Raw genomic sequence first — 21,875 nt, forward strand, 5'->3', positions numbered from 1 at the left:
GTATGATTCTAAAGAAACTAATACGGTATAAGCAAGTGTCATATCTACAAGCTACGATATACACATGACACATTAATTATCATATTCATACGTTGTTTAATTAAAGGATAAGAATTAATAGTGTTTCCCTAACACAAAGGAACACATATACAATGATTAAGCTTACGACACCATTTTTATAAAATTGTCTTCTAAAAAACGTACGGCGTTTCCTTTCTCCTCCCTCTCTAATCTTAGACATTTTTTTATTCGAAGAAGTATATGGAGCTAATACATATGCATTACAATGCATATAATAGAATTAATTTTAAATTAAAATAAAAATATCAGATATTTATTTAAAGTTGTTCACGTATACTTATTTTAAAATAATAAAGGTGTATTTGTGTGATCAGTTTTAAGTATTTTAAATTAGATGTTCGATTCAATAGGATATTAGATGTTTATTATTCCTGATATTCGGATGATTATTTTGGATAGTATAAATATATTGTGTTTAATAAATAGTAATATTTTATCCTAAATATTTATTTTTTAACTCAAATTAGACTAAATAAATAACCTATTATACACATTATATAAATATTTCATTAGCTCCTTGCCAAATTCTTTTTATACATCATATAGTAATTATTATGGAAGCTTTGATCTTTACAACAGAATGAACATTCTATAGTGGCCAAAAACCAAAAGGGTCACTTGGATGCACATGCTGAACATTAACCATAGACAAAATTATAGGCTTTTTATTTATTTATTTTTTATTGGCTGTGTGTGAATATGTGTCTCATTTTCTGCCGTGGGATAAGGGTCAATGCTCCTGCCTTATAGGCCAAAATTTATCAGATAAAGGGTCTCCGAAAATTCTCCTCCAATGAAATTATTGTGATGGAGCAAAAATCTTTAGGGACTTATATATATAATCTAAAAAGAATTGTGTTCCTGTATATATCATTTTTTACAATTCTATTATATATACACAAAAAAATCAGTTATTCTATTTATATAAAATATATATTAAAATATATAAAATAATTATTAGTGACTATATAATTTGATTACTGTTTATATATATTACATAATATTTTAGTTTTTATATTTGTATATTGTAGTTAATTTATTTTTCTCTAATATTAGATTAGACATAAAAATCGTTTAATATTTATTGAATAGATTTACTATATAAGAAATAATTACTATACATAATATTTATCTTTAATGAAAGTGACCCTTTATATAGGCTATGATCACAGGGAAGACCAATGGGAAACAAACAAGATATTGTCGACAAAATACACATTTGTCTTTATTAGTATTTATATATTTATATATTAACTTATAGAATAGGGAAATAAAAATTATGATCATTCACATTCACATGTAGACAAATGTAACTTCTAACTTCTTCCAACCGAAATTCCAAAATTCACATGCACCAAAAGTGTAACATATTAGCAACAGCTACAAGGAGAAATAATAATCTCCATTCTCCAATTGGAAATTTTCAACTCTGATTATATTGCATCTTTAATTTATTATTGCTTTATATATGTACATGCATGTACATCTTTTTTTTTTAATAAAAAAGAAATTGCTCTATCACTGCTTCATCTTCAAATTCTAGAACAATCCGTGAACCAAAAGCATGTGAATCCATTGTTGAGGCCTTAATGAGGTTTCTAATTAATTATTGTTAAATGCCTGAATACTTGAATAGGATTTTAAGTTTTTGAAAATATTGCATATTTCAGTTTTGATTTCTATATATATTTTTAAAAAATATTTAGCTAAAGTCATTTGTATTATTTTTTAATCTCTACATTAAAGTAATAATACATGTATTTTAGCTTTTTATGTCTCTAAAATATTGTAATAATTTCATTATTTAAGTTACTTCAAATAATGGTTTATTTGTACTTTCTAAACCAATTTATCATACTTTTTCAGAGACAAAAATCAAATAGTTTTTATAAATTATTGGACCTAAGATTATATTTTTATAAAGATTAAATTATATTTTTATCAGGGTAATGTTTTGTTTTTTTGGTTCTTTTTTTTAGTCTAACAAAACATTTGTGTAATGTTCTAAAAAACGATAGATTTTAAGCAGCATGAAAACAAGGTTTTAGATAATTAAAGCCGCCAACAGTGTGTCATGTTTGGCATTTTCCGTCTCAATATAATTTCTCTTTATTTGAATTCTTAGGGAAAAAACAAAAGAAAGTTGCTACGTGTGACGTATTTATGTAATTTATGTGGCGCAAATTAAATATTAAATGATTTTGTTGCCTTCTAATTTTCTTCAATAGATAATACGATAGTGCAATAAGATTATTAGAGAATGGCAAAGTGACCCTACATGAACGAGTTCCACAGTATATATATCTAATCAAATGTATTTAATATAAGAGAGATGTATAATTATTATTATTATTATTATTATTATCATTATTAAACCAACTTTTTGAAAAATCAAACAACAAGAGACATTTCACTCTTTTGGAGGTTGGTGCAAACTTGCAAAGGAATCTATTTATAGTATAAATGATTTTTATATATTTTCTTGATCACTAATTGTTTTAACAAAAGAGTGCAATTTTTGCCAATAAATTACAGTTTAAATGACATATTTTTTTCATATTTATCTAAAAGATTGTAAGTTCGAGCTTTAAGAAAAAAAGAGTACAATTTTTTTTTCTTTTTTTTTAAGAGAAAAAAGGCAACAAGTATGTATCTCCCTAGCTACCTTATTTTTAGGGAGAAAAAAATACGTGTACACCAAAATCAACCACCCAAAGTCAATCACTAATATAAAATATATGTTGACTGATTTTGGTATACAAATAATATTTTTCAAAAAAAATTAATTCCCTTGAATATCGTAGTAATTAGTTTTACTCTTCAAATTAGTATTCTTTAATTTTTACTAATATAAATTGTATGCTTTTTTTTTCCTTTTTTCATTTTTATATATAAACATAAATAATGTACTAGCTGCTAGTAGTGGGGTAAGGAATAAATAATGTGCAAGTAACATACATTACTGTCTCAGTATGTCTCTAATTATTGGTTTGGTTCATATTTTGTTATGTATGTGGACGAACTTGTGAAGTGAAAGCATGAAGAAAATGAAATTGTTTATCATTAGTTTGTCGATGAATAATGAATCATATTCACAACAACTTAATAATAAATAAATAAATTATATATAAATCAGAATCCAAGAACCTAATCATCTTTGTGTGCATGAAGGTCACGAGAATACTTTAAAAGTTCACGAGCAATCTAATACAAATAGACCACTAAGGAACTTGTGTGGTGCAACATTTTCTTCTTCCCATTCTCTATCTCTATATAAATTAATTTATCGTTATTAAAAAATGTTAAAAACCCTTATTAAAAATGTTACTTTTCTTTGTACCGAAGATAGAAAAACTCAAACTCATGACCTTTTAAGTAAATACAAAAAGACTATACTATTTGAATTATAACTCATTGGTATTAAAAATGTTACTTTATATATAATATTCCTTGGACGCCATATAACTCATCATATATATTAGTTATGAAAATGAATTTAAAAGTTTAAACTATTTTTCTTTTTATTTTTCTAATTTTAAATAAAAGAAATTTGGATATTTTAAACCTTTTTATTTTTAAAAAATAAATATACATTTGATAACTCTCGAAAACACTAATAATTCTAGAAAACTCTAAAAAATTTTAAAAAATTCTAGAAAACTCTAAAAAATTTTAAAAAATTCTAGAAAATCTTAGATAATCCTAGAAAATTCTAAAAAATCTTAGAAAATTCTAAAAAACAAAAAAAAATCTTAGAAAACCCTAAATAACCTTAAAAAATACTAGAAAATTCTAGAAAACCCTAAATAACCTTAAAAAGCCCTAGAAAAACCTAGATAACCCTAAAAAATTCTAGAAAACCTATTTAATTAAAATTCTTAGTCATTCCTCTACATTATTATTGGATAGAATGTTAACTTCAATTATAACTATTATATAATTACTAGCTAGTACAAATATAACATATAGTGTATGTAGGGGGAAATTAAAAAAAAAAAAGAATAAATAGTACACATGTGGTTTTGAATTTTAATGTCCTAGGGTTCAGGGGTGGGACATTATTATAAATGCATATATATATGTTGGTATGATCAAGTTCTGCGTGCTGGATATAATTTTCTTTTCTCATTGACAAAAGGGTATATCGTATCATTGTAAATATGTGAGTTCATAATTACATGTATATATGCATTCTTTCAACCAAAAGTAAATAATGTTATTTATTTGTGAAATAAACTAGTCACCAATAATGAAACAGATAGAGTGCGTGACAGGTAAAAAGAAAGTACAAAATCTATTATAATCTTTGAACCAAATCAAATTGTTGTTTTAATTGAACTTCCTAACCGTACTACATACTATTGTTTATTTCTAGCTTCTATTTTATATCTTTGTTAATAATATTTTACTCATTTAGAATCAATCTTAATTACTATACATGCTATTATACCTGGAGGGAAAGGGACATGTGAAAGGGTATCTTTCAAGCTGAATAGATGAAGAAATTAACCTGCAGTGGCATTATCGTAAATATGTAGCCACCATGTTTCATGTTTCATCATACATCACCCCACCTCGTGCCTTTCTTTGTCATCCTAAACGCCAATATTAATATAAGTGTATTAAGTTTAATTAATTTCTTTATTTATTTTACTATGTATCAATCTTTTTGGTGACTTACTATGTTTCCATCAATGTATCCAATTATATATATATTGTTACCATGAAAATAAAAACAATTAACCATGTTTATGTAATAATAAGCAACTCTATCTGCTATGTAAAATCTATGTTTCACTTTTTGTTGAAAGCACATCTATGTTTTGAATTTATCCATGTGGAAAGTTATTTTTTTTAACTATTATTTTTTAAGAGAATTTAAGATTTAGAATTTATAATTTAAGGTTTAAAATTTAAAATAAAAAAATAATTTAAAGTTGATTGATTAAGTGAATGAAAAAGTGTTAATTAAGGACAATATTTTTCATTAATATTAACCAACATTTTGGATCAATACCTTATTTTTATACTATTAAAATTTATAATTTAAAATTTAGAATTTATTAAATATTAACCGAAAATGATAAATTTATCGGTGATCTAACATTGCATGGTTGTTTATACATAATTCATAATTTTCTATGTCTAGTGAAAGAAATATGTCTATGACATCTTTTCTACTCTACAATGTGCTGACTTGCTGATTAAGTGAAATTCAAATTCTTACCTGAAATTCTTTGCCAATGCCACCTATAACATCCATTTATATTATTATTATTATTATTATTATTATTATTATTATTATTCACTTAGACTCTTAGAGTTACACCAAAAAATTTTCACTTTGTTGAATAAAGAAGAAAAGAAAGAAAAAGAGGGAGAATCATAAAAAGGGAAGATGGAAGGAATTAAATTAGAAGTTAATAATAAGGCATGTCTGTGTCAGAAATATTTGATAACAAAAAAAAAATCAATAAAAAATACTTATAATTTATCTTATTTAATATTTATTAATTATTACAATAATTAATAAATATTAAATAAGATAATTTTTTTTTCTTAACATTACGGGTCTAACAATATAGGAATGGTTGATGGCTTAAGAAGACAAAATTAAAGTGAGAAAGAGTAGTAGTATTATAGACCCGTGAAGCTTGCATGTGACCGTATATAAAAGATTTATAGACCCACTCACGTGGATTTCTTTTGCCATTTGCATCAAAATCTTGGTTTATTGCATTGCTAATTAATACAAGTTAATTCCTTTTTATATGCACAATTTGCATGGACCAATAAATTTGATGAACACCTCTCATAATTATTGGTAATTGACAAAAATGAATAACGAGTGACAATTTCTCTTGAACTAACAGTTCCTGTTTATTGCATCTACAAGAATCTTTTCTGAACTGATGACATGGTTTTATTCTGGTGATGCTGAAACATGCTTGCCCTTGAAGAAATCTCTGTCATTTTTCAAATTTTAAGTTCTTTACAATTATTGTTACTGGGCAAACCAATATTATTGCTATACTTACTTTGAGCTAAGGAATACAATTCAATGATACTAAAATAAGACTATAAGAGAATAATTTTAAAATTTATAATTCCTTTATAAATAAAAATAAGATAACTCATTTTTTGTGTATTCAGTGAAGGCTTGTCAGTTGCCAAGAGCATGTATGCATGGTTAAAATGCAAATGGGAGTTCCCCAACTGTCACTTTGTTAGGTCACATGAAATGATGACTTTGGAGTTTGGATATGTGGCAAGCAGCCATACTGCTCATCAATTTAAACAAAAATTAAAATATAATCCTTCTAACCAAAATTCACAAAAAGAAAAACCAATCAATTAATGAAATAGAAAAAGAACAAATGGGAATGAATCATTAATGCCTGGCATTATCAAAGAATAAAATATTTTATACTTTTGTGTATGTATATATGTATGTATGTGTCTGCCTGGTGCATTATTAGGTGAAAATTCTGGTGCAGTCAACTTTACATGAAGTTGATAGTTAAGAGTCGTTAAATGATTTAATTAAATTTTTATTTAACATCTCTCAGTTATCAACTTCACGCAAAGTTAACTACACCTGAATTTTCACTTTATTAATTATTATTATTATTATTAATAGTATTAGCCTTTAGGTGCTGCTTGCTTCCCTTTATATAAACTTAACCGTCACTTGTTTATTTGGCCACACAAAGAGCTACTTACTTATTCTTTTTCTTTCTTTCTTTCTTTCTTTCTCACATTACATACCACGAAAAAATGATAGGTGGCTTCAGCTTAAAGAGCTTTACATACATTTTTGTAATTGCAATTCTTATTTGGTGTTCAAATTTTGAGTCATGCATTGCAAGGAGAGGGAGGCATTGGAGGCATAACAATAATAGAGCTTTCTCCTCTTCTCTTATGAAGAAAAAAGTCAAGAATTATGGTAGTCATAATAATAATAATGGTGGAGGCTCAAATTCAAAACCAAAACCAAAGTCTCCATCATCATCACCAAAGTCTACTCCACCACCATATAAAATCACTCCTTCATTACCACCACGAATTCCCAACCCAGATTACCCTCCAACTCCTCCAACAAAAGGTTACAACAATGGTGGCTCTTCTTCTACCACATTTAATGTGCTAGATTTTGGAGCTAAGGGTGATGGAAATTGTGATGATACCAAGGTAATTAACTTACTCACTAACTCTTCAATCTCATTACACTGAGCTTGTGCCTTTGTTACTAGTAAATTTTTATATCACTAAGTTTTTTCATTTTGTCACATAATTCAATGCCCCCATGAGAATTCAGGGGAATGCATTGTTATGCCATGAAACTTGATGAGAATCTTTATGTTGCTTAAGGTTTTACGCATGCTATATATCATCCAATTATATATTACACGTTAACAGAAATAATTACTTTTCAAAAACAATAATGGTCGTCCAAAATTTTACGTTGTTAATAAATCAAAATTAAATTCTTAATTTAAACACTTAAATTTACATATTCTATATGGACATTTATTTTACTCCATCCAACTCTAGTGTGGTCCCGCTCAAATATTTAAACTCTTAGTTCTTTTACTATTAGATTGGTCCAATGTCTATAAACGCCTTGTGTTTTTGATATTCAATTAAAAAAAAGTAACTCTAAATGTGCACAATAAATAAAAATATTATTTTTATGCTAAAATTAATTATTAAAATTAGTTATTATATATTTTAATTTTTAAAATAATTAATTTTAATTTAATAACTAATTTTAATATATACCTAATATAGTTGAACATAAATACATTATTTAATATCATTCAATTAGAAAGCAGGGGAGTTCACTCACGAGAGAACATTTGGTTAATGAAGACAATGTAAGAATCTTTTTTTCCTCTATAATAAATGTTAATGATTATGTGTGTGATCTAATCAATTTGAACGGCAAAGTAAAATTCCATTAGGAGCAACAAGAAAGGTTTGTCCTTCTGTCCTTTTTGTTTTGGGATGTTACTTTGGAGTTAACAATTTGCAAATAAAGAAACTAGAGAGTCATAACTCATAAGCTTGATTATAGATAGAAAGTTTAAGAAATGAAAAAGAATACACAAAGGTGGGACCTACTTCACAAATGATTCTCGTTAGACAGTTAGGTCACAGTCTCTTAATAAATAAAAATATGTTATTTATGTACGGTTTAACTTTTATATATTAGATGTTTGATCTTGTTATTATATTAACAAAATTAAATATTTATCTCATTAACTATAGAAATTTAATCTTGAATAAAATAATTTTATACGTTAATTTAATTACATAACGTTATATCAATAAATTTAATTACTTTTTATATTAACTGTATGAATAATAATTTAAGAAAATGAATTATGAATGTGATTGTCTGATTATATAAAAGACTTTATTTAAACTTTGATATCCTATTGTTAAATTTATGGTGTCTAATTATTTTTTTCTTTTTTTTTCAATGTATCAAATACAATTTTTCTTTTCCAAATAGAACAATTTTTTTTGCCCCGGAAAATGAGTAATTTATATCACCAAATACTGACCACTTAATATAGTAAATTTTATCTTTAGTTGAACATATATATATAGTGATGATATTCTACTATGGTTGTGGTTGGTGGCATTAAATAAAGTTGCTATGCATTGAAAATGCAATGCAGGCATTCGAAGCTGCGTGGGCAGCAGCATGTAAGGTAGAGGCATCAACCATGGTGGTACCAGCAGATTACACCTTCTACGTGGGGCCCATCTCATTCTCGGGCCCATACTGCAAGCCCAACATCGTTTTCCAGGTACACACAACCACCCCATCAAGAAAGGTAGCTCAGCCTGTGACTCAAACCACACAAAATTACATTTGCATGTACCAAAACAACCCTCACTAATTTAACATTTTAACATGTCTGCTCATCATATACAAAATTACATTTACATGTACCTCTCATATTTTTGCAAATTTCAGAATAATTACATACCAAAGAATAGCTATCAAACTTAGCAGTCAGCACCACCATCTCTTGGTATTTGTTTTTCTATTATTATAGTTTAAAGGTTTATGATAGGATTAAAATAAAAAAAAATTCATAAATAGGATTAAATTTTTTTTCAATTAAACCCCTAAATTTTACATATTTTCAATAAAGTCCCTAAATTATATAAAAAAATTCTTATAGTTTAAAAATCTTATGATCAGACAACACTTTTGTATTAAGCGAGGCTAATGAAGTCATTCTTTTGTTAGCTTGATGGCACCATTGTTGCTCCAACAAACTCCAAAGTTTGGGGTGGAGGAATGTTCCAGTGGCTGGAATTCTCAAAGCTAGTGGGAATCACCATTCAAGGAAATGGTGTCATTGATGGGAGAGGCTCAGTTTGGTGGAAAGACCAACCATATGATGACCCTATAGATGATGAAGAAAAGCTCATAGTCCCATTGAACCACACAATGGGGAAGCCACCACCAATGCCAGTAATTACCCTTCTTCAATTTAATTTGCTTTTGCACCTTAATATAGCATCATATCATTTCAATTAAATTCATTCTTCTAAAACTTAGGCTAATCAATTGATAATTTTACTTGGCAAATTCTACTAGGTTGAAAGTGAGCTTGGAGTAAAGATGCCAGGCATCAAGCCAACTGTGAGGACCATTCTATAATATTTCAATTTCATTTCCATGTTTTGTTGCATTCCAAACACACTCATAATGATTGCAACCTCTCTGAATCAGGCATTAAGGTTCTACGGGAGTTTTTACCCAACTGTCACAGGCATAACTATTCAGAATAGTCCACAATGCCATCTCAAGTTTGACAGCTGCAATGGAGTCCTGGTCCATGATGTGACCATATCATCGCCGGGCGACAGCCCCAACACAGATGGAATTCACCTTCAGAACTCTAAAGATGTTCTCATCTATAGCAGCAACCTTGGATGTGGTAATATTAATAATGCATTTCAATGATTCAGGAGTTATTCCACTTTTCTTATTCATTTGAATAACAGATACTATAAGCTAAGTTTGAGGATATAGAAAAAGACTTGTGAGCAAAAACACCAGTATATTAAGATGGGTATGTAGTAGATACTACAAAGGAACAAAGTAGAGTGAAAACAAAGATTCCAAAAGGAAACAAAGAGTGAAAAAAGTAAAACAGAAGGAGAAAGCGTAGAGTAGATGCAAGTTATATGATCCTTAAAAAGAGCCTGACATTATCTTATCCTATCTACAGAAAAGTTGGACACTACTTAGCAACAAACAATCTCACAACTCATTGAAAATGAATAATCAGCCACATGGCACGTGTCAAGTTCAGAAGCCCAAACAGCATAATCCAAACATGAAAACTTAATACTATGTTTGTCTTGTTAGAAAATAGAGCTTCAAAGATGGTCATGGTCCTGAGCCAAAGTTCTCACAGCATGTAAAACCTTGTTATAAATAATGAATGGATATGGTAAAAGAATAAAATGACAAAACACATTGATCTTACTAATTACTAAATGATTGAATAAATTGATTTTTTTTAAGATTTAAGATATTAGAAGTATCTATTTTATACTTCATAAAGCATTTAGGGAGATTACTAAGGTGATATATCTTACTCTTCAAAAATTGGCTAAGTGTTGTTTCGAATTTGAACTGTTTCGCAGGAGATGATTGTATTTCCATACAAACTGGGTGCTCAAATGTATATGTACACAATGTCAATTGTGGACCAGGACATGGAATCAGCATTGGGGGCCTAGGAAAGGATAACACCAGAGCCTGTGTCTCAAACATTACTGTCAGAGATGTCAACATGCACAACACAATGAATGGTGTCAGAATCAAAACATGGCAGGTAAAATTGCATTAAAATATATAGTCATAATTCCCAAGATTCCTGAATTTAAGGTAAAGAAAAAACATCTGGAGTAACACTTCCAATGTGCAGTAAGCATTGTATTTTGTTATAGCCTACTATCCAGTAGTATACCATTTCTGTGTTGTTATCAATTTTGAGTATGATTCAATCAAATCCTGCATAGTTCTCTCTCAATCCATGTACTGCATCACTTCCAAGATCTGAGCTTGATGAAAATGGTTAAAGTCATACTAATTAAGTGACATTTATGCAGGGTGGATCAGGTTCTGTGCAAGGAGTACAATTCTCAAACATTCAAGTTTCCGAAGTTCAGCTCCCTATTGTGATCGATCAATTCTACTGCGATAAAAAATCCTGCTCGAACCAAACAGCCGCAGTGGCGCTAGCAGGAATCAATTATGAAGAGATAAAGGGAACATACACAGTTAAGCCAGTACACTTTGCATGTAGTGATAGCCTGCCTTGCGTTGATGTTTCTTTGACCTCAATCGAGTTAAAACCAGTCCAAGAACAATACCACCTGTATGATCCATTCTGCTGGCAAACTTATGGTGAATTAAAAACTCCGACACTGCCACCAATTTCTTGCCTTCAGATTGGGAAGCCGCCGAACAATCGGATTCAGACAGATCATGATTTATGTTGATTTATCTTAGATATTATTTCAAAATGGTTAGCAAGTTAGATAAAGCATGTATATTTTAGAAGTTCTATATAATAGGAAATTTTCTTCAATAGGGTGATATTGATTTACTATTGTGAGAGAGTATGCTGGCCCTGCTTTTAGCAAGAGGCCAATAATAGTGTGAAAAGCAGCTATGTAACTATGGCATATTGCCTGTGTGTGAGGTATTATATTATATATACAAGTGTCAACATCTACAGATGCGATTAAAATATCATCATTTATATAAGTCCAATATTATGAAATTTTAATCCAAGGACAACAAGACCAGAACATAGTAAGCTGTAGAACATCAGTTTCCTGAACTATAGAAAAGAATGACTAACTATATATATATACACAAATGCAAAACAAACTAATAGAGTTTTGAATTTTAAACTACGCTAACAAACTATCAGAATTTTGAATTCTAAACTTAACGGAGAAAAATGCTCATGCATGACATGAACAAAGAAAGGAAGATGACACCAAGCATGAATAATGGAAAAAACGTCAAATTATATATCGGTGATTATGATGAGGATTTAACATAGAAAAAGCAAAAATATCAACTGCATACAGATGCACTGGTAAATGGAAGCTTCCAACACAAGCTCAAATATCAAGCTGCCAAAAGATTAAGGATAAACTCTTGGTTATAACCTTCTCAGAAATCATGTTACTTGAAATACAATTTCAAACATTGAAATAAATGCCTCCTAAGAATTCATGTTCAAACAAGAGAAGAGGAGATACCTTCCTCTTTTGTAACTCAGCTCTATCAATGTACAATTTTAGTTAAAAACACAGCAATGCATCAACCAAGCGGTTCTAGTCTTTAGAGTAACTCAACCACGAACCTACTGTGCCTTGGCCCCATAATCAAGTACTGATGAAGCACAAGACTCCATCAACCAAAACTTTTCAGTCATGTATTGAAAAAGCTCTGTTAAAAATCAACGAAGATTCTGTGTTACCACTTACCAGACATTCGCTTTTACTACCTGTCACATCAAAATATTAAATAACAGTGCTATCGAAGGAAGAACTTCCAAATCAATATTCTCAGTTACAGTGATGCATATCATTTGCATTATTTAGGAAATAACCATAAAAAAGTACTTGCATGTTTTTTTTCCATTCAAAGGAAAGAAAGCATGACGAGAGAACAAAAACGGCTTACTTGCCAGAAATCAAATCAGAATCAGCAACTTTCACCAGAGTTGGATCTCTTCATGAAACAGAGGCTCCAAAATTATGAGTTAAAACGAAAGAAACTTGGTACTCGAATTGGACAGACTAAGTTCCCCTTTTGTAATACTCCGAAGTTAGGTCATCTTCTTCTTGCACTAAAACTGTTCGATGAATTGCCTCACTCACCTGTCAAACAAAATTTCCGCTAACCTACGTGTTCACTCCCTAACAAGTTGCATATCAGAATAATTAATTAATAAACTGATGTGTTAATCTGAATCATTTCACATTAAACACCAAACTCATATGACATATATAATATATTGACTTAGAAATTATTTATTTATTGTTTTCACTTTTCAGAAGCACACACTCTTTTTTTGGCGCGAAGTCAACAATAACTGTGCCGTTACAGTAACTCTCTTTCCCCTTATCAGCTTATCTTATCCAAAAATTCGGTATGAAATCTTCCAATCTACTCTCTCCCTTTAATTTCAATAAAAGTTAGGGGGGAAAAGAAAAAAAGCACCAATGCTTTATGCTTCCCTTCATTCCTGCATAACTAAGTAACTAACCATAACTTTATCTCTCACAAAAAAGCTTCAATGGCAGAGAAGAAGAACCTGCTTGTACTTGACACCGTGACCAGGAGACTCACCTCCATAGTCAACCACCTTGGTGCCTCTTCTCAATCTGATCACCCTTCTCTTCATCCCCACAACCAACTCCAACTTGGCCTCTGTGACTCTTCAACTTCCCGGAATGATAGCTACGAACGTGTTCACGGTGATGTTCCCTCCCACGACGTCGTTTGGAGGGTCATAGCTTCCGATGCTGACTCCGACAAGGAGTTCACTGACATCATCTACGAGAAGGCTGTTGGGGAAGGCATAGCCAAGGTTTGGGTTTCAGCTTTCAACTTTTTCAAGTTCAGTTTTATTTTGGATTTTTGTGATTGGGTGAGTGTGGTTGCAGATTAGTATTAATAGGCCTGAGAGAAGGAATGCCTTTCGACCCAATACAGTTAAGGAACTTATTCGTGCTTTCAATGATGCCAGGCATGATTGCTCTATTGGGGTTGTCATTCTTACTGGCAAGGTATGCCTCCTCCCTACTCCAGTGTTTTTCAGAAATTTTGTAAATTGATGCGTTGACCTCAAAAATTAAGGTTAATTGAGATGGATTCAGGCCAAATGGTTGGGGTTGATGCCCCCTTTTGACTAGAGTTTAATTTTGATACACTATTATCCAATCAATTCTACTCTCTTAGAGTCGGATGATCATTCAAGTGATTGGTGTTAAAATGAGTTTAATTGTGTATTGCATCAAATTAAATCCTTCCTTGATTATTTTAAACATGATGCTTCCAGTGAAAAGGACATTTGGCCATGTTGTTGTCACTTTGACATGAATGGAATATTCACATTTTATGTGCAAACTAGTGTGAACTTGATTGATGTTGATTTGCCTATTTATTTTGTAGGGGACCAAGGCATTTTGTAGTGGTGGTGACCAAGCTTTGAGGACAGCAGATGGTTATTCTGATAATGAAGATATTGGCAGCCTTAATGTGTTGGACTTGCAGGTTTATTGATTGTTGGCATTTTTTTTGAGGCAATTAGTAGTGTTATTATGCCAATTTGGAATACGATGATAGCTGCGTTCAAGGAACATTTGTTTGTGACAGTTATATATGCTGTATTTATCAAGTTACGTGAAAACCATTTGTCCCTCTCTTTCTCTGCTTTCTTCTTATCCATGCTTTTCTCCCTTTGCAGGTAGTGATTCGCCGTCTTCCAAAACCAGTAATCGCAATGGTACTCTCTGTATTCCTACCTTTATGCTTGTACTGGCTTCCTTAATTATCATGTAGTCTTGATACCTTAAACTCATGGTTAATCATATCTTGAACAATAGTTTTTAGATGACTTTTTTTTTCTTTAATTCCTGGAAAGAAAGAACAAGGTTACTTCATGGGCCTACAATTCTAGGCCTAAAAAAAATTCAGTTAGTGATACATGTCTAATTTTGTTTTTTTTTTCCCCCGAGAGTCTAGTTATATGCAGACTATTTTCCTAATATTTAAAAACAGGTAGCAGGTTATGCTGTTGGAGGAGGACATATATTGCACATGGTCTGCGATCTAACTATTGCAGCCGATAATGCCATCTTTGGCCAAACTGGTCCTAAGGTGCATTGCTAATTTCTTTTAAGACACTAATATAAAAACGGAAGCAAACTTATATTGCTCTCCCCTGCACCTGTTTGTAATAATACTCCATCATGAATTTGTAATGTGTTCTATCCTTGTAATCGTGAAAGGTGGGAAGCTTCGATGCTGGTTATGGAAGTTCCATCATGTCCAGATTGGTAAGAAATTAAGAATTACATGCTACTTATTTTACTAACAATTCATCACATTGCATTAGTTGTTAAGGATTGAATGTTTTTTCATGCTAGTGTTTCTCATTTCAAAGGGATAAAAAGTGAACAATACTTAAACAGGTAGGTCCAAAAAAAGCACGTGAAATATGGTTTCTCACTAGATTCTATACAGCTGATGAAGCAGAGAAAATGGGCCTTGTTAATACTGTTGTGCCAGTAAGTTTATTTCTATCTACCCTATTCTAATTATAATAGTGCTTATATATTTCAATGTTTAAGAAAAAAACAATTTGATATCATTCAAATATTTCTCATCTATATATTTCCCATGAAATTCATATATAACTAAAAACTCCCATGGACTTTTTAGAACTCACTAAAAAAAGCAATGATAGATAGACAGATACTCTCTAGCATCAGCACAGCGCATTTACGAAATGTAATGTTTTTGTTTGGGTGGAAACTCAAGTACAGTCGACTTCACGTGAAGTTGATAACTGGGAGTCGTGAGATGATTTGACTAAATTTTCATCTAATGGCTCTCAGCTATCAACTTCACATAAAGTTGACTGCACCTGAGTTTTCACCTTTTGTTTGTCTAGCTTGAGAATCTAGAAAAAGAAACGATAAAATGGTGTCGGGAGATACTCAGGAACAGCCCAACTGCACTTCGAATTCTCAAGTCAGCGCTTAATGCAGTGGACGATGGGCATGCTGGACTTCAGGTATATCATGATTAATTTTTTCATCCATTAGTGTTATATGCTATATGCAATTTCTAAAAGATGATTCTGAATGTACCAAGCCTCCAATGTTTTGCAATGATCTATATTTCCTTGAGCTGAATGTGAAGTTTTGGTACTTGCTATTTCTTTTCAGTTTTCACCCTTGGTGTATATATACATGCCTATTTTAATTTGTATTTTCATATCAAATTGTATTCATAGGAAATGGCTGGAAATGCAACCCTGATATTTTATGGCACTGAAGAAGCTATTGAGGGAAGGACTGCATTTATGCAACGCAGACGCCCTGATTTTTCCAAGTTTCATCGGCGACCTTGAATTCTAAACTGATTTGCTGTCTCTTATCTCTTGTCCTTAATTTAATTGGTCTTTGGGATACAAAGCTATTATCCCAAATCATTTACTTGTCCTGCTTGTTAAGAAGATGAACCACTCAAATAAATGAGAGCAAAGATCTCTAATCATTTTTTCTTAATGCCTATTCTTGATCCTTGATCTTCTGCATGCGAAATTTCTAACAACAAAAATAACTGTTACATGAACTACTTACTTTAATTTTTGTACTTCTTAAATCTCTCACCAGAAGCTTAGAACAGACCCTTCATGCTTCTGTTGTTTAGGCTTTTAGTTGGGTTGTAAAAGCACCGTTTAATTTGTTTTGGGATAAATCTGTTTTATATGCAAATGCAACCATTACTCAAGAAGGGTTTATTAAGAAGATAATAATTAATATGCAATATCAATAATTATATAGTGTTCCTCTCCTCATATGGCTTTGTCCATTGAAAAAAGTGAAAAAAAAACATTGATCTATACATTTATTTATTATTTAAGGAGACAATGTTCCTTCCATTTTGTGCTTTCCAAATTTAACAGGCAATTTCAAATCACTAAACGGACACTTTGATTGTGTATTTACTTTTATCTTTAACTAAGTTGGGTTAAAGAGGAGTAATAGCAAACAATAAATAGTAAAATCAATTAATAATTAGTGGTGTATCTACCAAAAAATAAAAAAGGAATAAGCAGTGGTGTAATTTTCACTTTTGAGTTTTGACAAAGAATCTAAGTCCAATTTTTTAAGGTTGGTTAGTGAATGGAAGCTTCCAAAATCCAGAGTACAAACAGGTATCCAGCCATAGAAGGGTACCATGGTAATTTGACCCAAAACACGCAAATATGTCGGGTACCCTTCGCTCCGGTCTCCGCGCTATAAAAGCCACCCTTGCACCCTCCCAATTAGCGTTCTTCGAAAGCATTCTTCACCCTCCCTCCTTCTCTCTCTCTCTTTATCCTCTCTCATCGTTTCTCTCCCTTCCTTTTTCTGGTTCCAGATCCCTTAAGGTAAACTTCATTTTCTCAGATCGCGTTTCTTTTATCATTTCTGCGTTCTGTTACAATTCGATTTGAAACCTCCGTGACTTCATTTCATTTTCGATATTTTCCCTTGCTTTGGAGATTTGTTCTTGCATGAGAATTCTGAGCTGGTTTATCTTTCGCGAATCGCATCTGAATTTTGGCGATCCTTTTTATTTGGTTTGTTTTCGTTTTTATATATTATATGCTTTGGCTTGTTGTGGTTTGTTCTACATCGTTTGATCTCAGGGTTTCGGGATCGAGATGTTCAGATCCGATCAGGGATTTTCAAGAATTTCATGTTTATTGCGTGATTTTGTTATGCGCAATCTGTTTTGATTCTCCCTTAATGGTTATCTGGTGCTTTTAATGGAAATGCATGTCAATGTGTTTCAATATTTGCTGTTTAGCTTGAGATCTGGCGGAATCCATTGGGATTAGTATGATTCTCTAGTCTGTTAGCGCATTTAGTCTCTTGATTATTAGGTTTGCTGGAAATAACTCGATTCAATTGATTTTTCTTTTATTATTTATTCGGTTGATATAGTTTGGAATTCTACTCGGAGAATAAAGAGAGGATGCTAATATTGATAGAAAATTTTGGAAATGTAGGGATCCACAAGCTGAAGGAGAAATGGGGCTCACATTCACTAAGCTTTTCAGTCGGCTTTTTGCCAAGAAGGAAATGCGAATTCTGATGGTTGGTCTTGATGCAGCTGGTAAGACCACCATCCTCTACAAGCTCAAGCTTGGAGAGATCGTTACCACAATTCCTACCATTGGTAAGTTTTTTTCTTGATTTGATCTTGTTACTGTTGGGATTTTGCATCTCATCATTCTTCACTATTGTGGTAATACTAATTTATATGATATCCATTCTCAGCTTAGTTATATAGGGACTTGCTCACATAATCACATGTTGTGATGTCAAATGGTTTAAGCCAAATCATGAATTGCTAATCCATAAATGAACCTTGAAAATGATGATGCAGTTTTCAGATTTCTTTGGTGTCTCCATGGTCATGCAATATATGTCGTGCATTTGAAATCTATGTTGCATCTTATTTTAACAATATCATCTTGTGTTACTTTTGAAAATCTTTTGTGCATAGATGTGGCATATTTCTGGATTTCTATGTCTGCTGCTGCTATATTTTTTATTTCTCTTATTTATTTCAGGGTTCAATGTGGAGACTGTGGAGTACAAGAACATTAGCTTCACTGTTTGGGATGTAGGTGGCCAAGACAAGGTGTGAAATTTGGTTCTCATGCATCTTATAATTTTCTTGATATATCCTTCATAGTTCTCTATTTTGTGTCTTAGAAAGCAATGCTGAAATGTTTTCATTCCAGATTCGTCCCTTGTGGAGGCACTACTTCCAGAACACACAAGGTCTTATATTTGTTGTTGACAGCAATGACAGAGACAGAGTTGTTGAGGCCAGAGATGAGTTGCACAGGATGTTGAATGAGGTACATAGTCAATTAATGAATTTAGTACGGCTTGTGTGTGAGTTTAATGTCAGACAAGTTTGGACCTTTTTTTTCCTTTCCAAAATGTTGTATGTCAGATACTGAAATATTCATTTGACATGTAAGTTATAAAATTTCTTCCTCTATTATAGTTGATATTTTGAATAGTGGAAAGAACTATAACCCTATCTAAGATAAGAGTTCTGATTTATATCATAGTTTGTCTAATAAAATAAATATCCATCACTTATTTGATGCAACTACTATTGTTCATCATGTTTCTCTTGAAACTGGGAAGATAACTTGATATAAATTAGCAGTGGTGTTCTTTTTGCCTCTTGTTCTCATATTCCGGAGATGAAATGATAGAATGTGTGACATGCCTTTGATTTAATATGCTTTCAGGATGAACTGAGAGATGCAGTATTGCTTGTATTTGCTAACAAGCAAGATCTTCCGAATGCAATGAATGCTGCCGAAATTACTGACAAGCTGGGTCTCCACTCTCTCAGACAGCGCCACTGGTAATTATCTTGATCGAGATGTCCTCTTGTCCAGGATTACGTATTTATAACTATATCCTGTTGGTTCTAACATCCTTTTGTGGTTTTTTCAGGTACATCCAGAGCACCTGTGCAACCTCTGGGGAGGGTCTTTATGAGGGTTTGGACTGGCTTTCCAACAACATAGCCAACAAGGTATCTATTGATTTCTTTCTGGCCCTCATTATTCTGCACATTTTTATTGAAAAATGACATGTTACATGGATTTACGTTAAATGGAAAGAAAGCATCATGATAGAATATATAATATGATAAATAGGAAGTAATTGACTATTTGGATATTATTATTAGTGATGAGAGGAAAAGTATAATTAAGGGGAAACACCATTGTAATAGAGAAAGGAAATAGTAAAATTTGGTGAACGGTGGTTCATTAGTAGTTTTCTCTTTCACTTGAAGAGAATTGTTCTTAGTTCTTAACTATCTTCTTCATTGTCCTCAAAACACATTCAACATTCTTCTCAAATCTCAACTTAAATACGCTTACAGTTACAATCATTTAAGTATGTGCTTGCATTGTCCATCTAGTTATGTGGATTTACACTGAAGTTATCTTTTTTGAACGATTATATTTTATTTCAGGCTTAATGCTTGTTGGGAGTCTTCTTCTGAACCGGTGATTCTGGATGCAGGGGTGAATATTATCTAGTTTGCGTTTTTGGTCGTCTTCCGAGACAAATTGGATTTGTGTTCATGTTTTTGTGGTTTAGGACATCTTGATCGCTAAAATTATAGTAGGAATTTGTTTCATGGGATGTCGAATACTTTTGACCTTTCTATTGGGTTTGGATTCAATGTTTATAAATGTAATGGATAACAAAGCAATTCAATGCGCCATCCCATTCTGAGTTTTATAGTTTATTTGTTTGTTATATACCCCATTTTACAAGTGTTTAAGTTGGAGGATTCACAAAAGTAAAACATCTTGCTTTCCTTCCATCACTAGATTGTAGTTGTTCCTGAATGCCCTTGTTGCCATTAGATAGTACTCCTATAGTTCCAGTTGCATCTTTGCATTTTCGCGCCATCTGTCTTTTCTTTTATTAGTTATTAGTATTACTGTTAATTTTGGGTTAACGTACATCCTCCCCCAAATTAATAGCATCTATGATTCGGATGGGAAACGTAAATTTAAGTTAGTTGCATCCTAACGCGAACTAATACTGGACACTACTTTATGATCACTAACCTAAATGTAGAAGCAGAAGGGCGAAGGCCGACTGATAGCCCAATCCTAATATAAATTATGCATGTTCTCGGGTACCCCCAAAAGATTTGTGCTAATTTTGTTTTGCATCGTTGTGTCAAAGGAAACAAATTAAATCAACAAGGAAAATTTAAATCCGGTTGAAGGGTTAATGCGCAGTTCAGCGCACCAGGTTTGTATGATATGTGCTCTTAAGTCTAAGTTGGTGGAATTAATTGCCTGATTAGTTGATGAAAGACGTCATTGTTTTGATTTCACATGGCAGTAGCAATAATAAGCTAGCATTTGATCAAACTGATCATGAAAATAAGCTATTGCTTAGGAGTTTTTTTTTTTTTATTTTGGGTTGCCCTCGAGTTGATTGCTTAAGAGCACATTTTGATCATGAAAAAGGGATAAGCTTTGGGAAGTGCGAGAGAGCGCATCATGGTATCAGAGCCTGGTTAACCATGTGCTTGGGATGGGAATTGAACACAAGATCACTTGGTGAAGCAGGACCTGATACCACGAAAGCAGCCACTCGACCCAAGCATCTATTTTAATTTTGTGTCGCTGGATTAATATATACATCTGAAAAACAATCAAACGAGGACCCACAACGTCGTTTGGCCATAATATAAAATATGTACCTGAAATTCAAAGGATAATGAATATTGGTCTGATATATGTCAAGGTTTCACGGCGACGCCAGTGTAAATAAAATAAAACTGCTATCCACTTGGTCACTTGGCTGTATTATATACATGTTGACCCTTCTATTAAATAAATTTTCTGTCTGCAACAGTGCAAAGTTGCATTGGCAAAATAAAGCAATCTTTTATTTGCACTTAAGATAAATAGGGGAAAATGATTGGTGATAAAATATATTAATTTATCATCCTTATTTAAATGATATGATGATGATTTATTTAAGATTAATTTATTAATTAAAAAAATACTAAATGAATAATATTTTTTTATATTGGATTAATACTAATTAATTTTTCATTTTTTTAAATAAAAATATTGATTCCTTAATATTCTTCATATTCAAAATCCTAGAAAGATAATTTTGTATAGGTGTATTATTTTAAGAGATAGATTAAAATTTAATCTAAACTAATTGCTGGTATTTGAATTATATCTTTCATAAAATACTAAAGAGAAGTGTAATGGAACAAAAAAATATATAAAATATATATTAAAATATAAATATATTAAAAATATATAAAATAATACATGTATATATATAAATTTATAATAACTAATTTGTGTGTATACATAATATTTTAAAAGTATATTAAACAAAATTTGTTCACAAATTTACATTTA

The 21,875-nt window shown here is 31.3% G+C and overlaps 3 protein-coding genes across 3 annotated transcripts; all 3 read left to right on the top strand.

Moving 5' to 3' along the window:
• Positions 1-6,800: 6,800 nt before the first annotated feature.
• LOC130968414 (polygalacturonase At1g48100) lies at positions 6,801-11,862 on the top strand. Its single transcript, XM_057893675.1, has 7 exons — positions 6,801-7,272; positions 8,769-8,900; positions 9,350-9,577; positions 9,704-9,748; positions 9,839-10,046; positions 10,762-10,952; positions 11,230-11,862. Exons 1-7 carry the CDS (start codon positions 6,859-6,861, stop codon positions 11,620-11,622), a joined length of 1,611 nt encoding a protein of 536 aa, XP_057749658.1. The 5' UTR covers positions 6,801-6,858; the 3' UTR covers positions 11,623-11,862.
• Positions 11,863-13,439: 1,577 nt separating this feature from the next.
• LOC130968415 (1,4-dihydroxy-2-naphthoyl-CoA synthase, peroxisomal) lies at positions 13,440-16,453 on the top strand. The gene is made up of 9 exons (XM_057893676.1): positions 13,440-13,733; positions 13,810-13,932; positions 14,318-14,419; positions 14,613-14,651; positions 14,927-15,025; positions 15,157-15,204; positions 15,340-15,435; positions 15,822-15,944; positions 16,167-16,453. The coding sequence occupies exons 1-9, from the start codon at positions 13,440-13,442 to the stop codon at positions 16,281-16,283; spliced, it is 1,041 nt and encodes a 346-aa protein (XP_057749659.1). The 3' UTR covers positions 16,284-16,453.
• Positions 16,454-17,189: 736 nt separating this feature from the next.
• On the top strand, positions 17,190-20,218 carry LOC130968747 (ADP-ribosylation factor 2). Its single transcript, XM_057894194.1, has 7 exons — positions 17,190-17,309; positions 17,934-18,103; positions 18,501-18,571; positions 18,675-18,794; positions 19,200-19,318; positions 19,411-19,492; positions 19,940-20,218. The coding sequence occupies exons 2-7, from the start codon at positions 17,956-17,958 to the stop codon at positions 19,943-19,945; spliced, it is 546 nt and encodes a 181-aa protein (XP_057750177.1). The 5' UTR covers positions 17,190-17,309; positions 17,934-17,955; the 3' UTR covers positions 19,946-20,218.
• Positions 20,219-21,875: the final 1,657 nt, after the last annotated feature.

Source organism: Arachis stenosperma, chromosome 3 (assembly GCF_014773155.1).
Source record: "Arachis stenosperma cultivar V10309 chromosome 3, arast.V10309.gnm1.PFL2, whole genome shotgun sequence".
Lineage (NCBI taxonomy): Eukaryota > Viridiplantae > Streptophyta > Magnoliopsida > Fabales > Fabaceae > Arachis > Arachis stenosperma.

Bases quoted from the DNA above. Each gene is read 5' to 3' on its own strand.
- LOC130968414 (XM_057893675.1), top strand. From the start codon at position 6,859: ATGATAGGTGGCTTCAGCTTAAAGAGCTTTACATACATTTTTGTAATT. The intron at 9,578-9,703 runs GTAATTACCCTT...AAATTCTACTAG, and splicing joins GGAAGCCACCACCAATGCCA to GTTGAAAGTGAGCTTGGAGT. The intron at 9,749-9,838 runs GTGAGGACCATT...TCTCTGAATCAG, and splicing joins TGCCAGGCATCAAGCCAACT to GCATTAAGGTTCTACGGGAG.
- LOC130968747 (XM_057894194.1), top strand. From the start codon at position 17,956: ATGGGGCTCACATTCACTAAGCTTTTCAGTCGGCTTTTTGCCAAGAAG. The intron at 18,104-18,500 runs GTAAGTTTTTTT...TATTTATTTCAG, and splicing joins TACCACAATTCCTACCATTG to GGTTCAATGTGGAGACTGTG. The intron at 19,319-19,410 runs GTAATTATCTTG...TGGTTTTTTCAG, and splicing joins TCTCTCAGACAGCGCCACTG to GTACATCCAGAGCACCTGTG.
- LOC130968415 (XM_057893676.1), top strand. From the start codon at position 13,440: ATGGCAGAGAAGAAGAACCTGCTTGTACTTGACACCGTGACCAGGAGA. The intron at 14,420-14,612 runs GTTTATTGATTG...CTCCCTTTGCAG, and splicing joins TTAATGTGTTGGACTTGCAG to GTAGTGATTCGCCGTCTTCC. The intron at 14,652-14,926 runs GTACTCTCTGTA...ATTTAAAAACAG, and splicing joins CAAAACCAGTAATCGCAATG to GTAGCAGGTTATGCTGTTGG.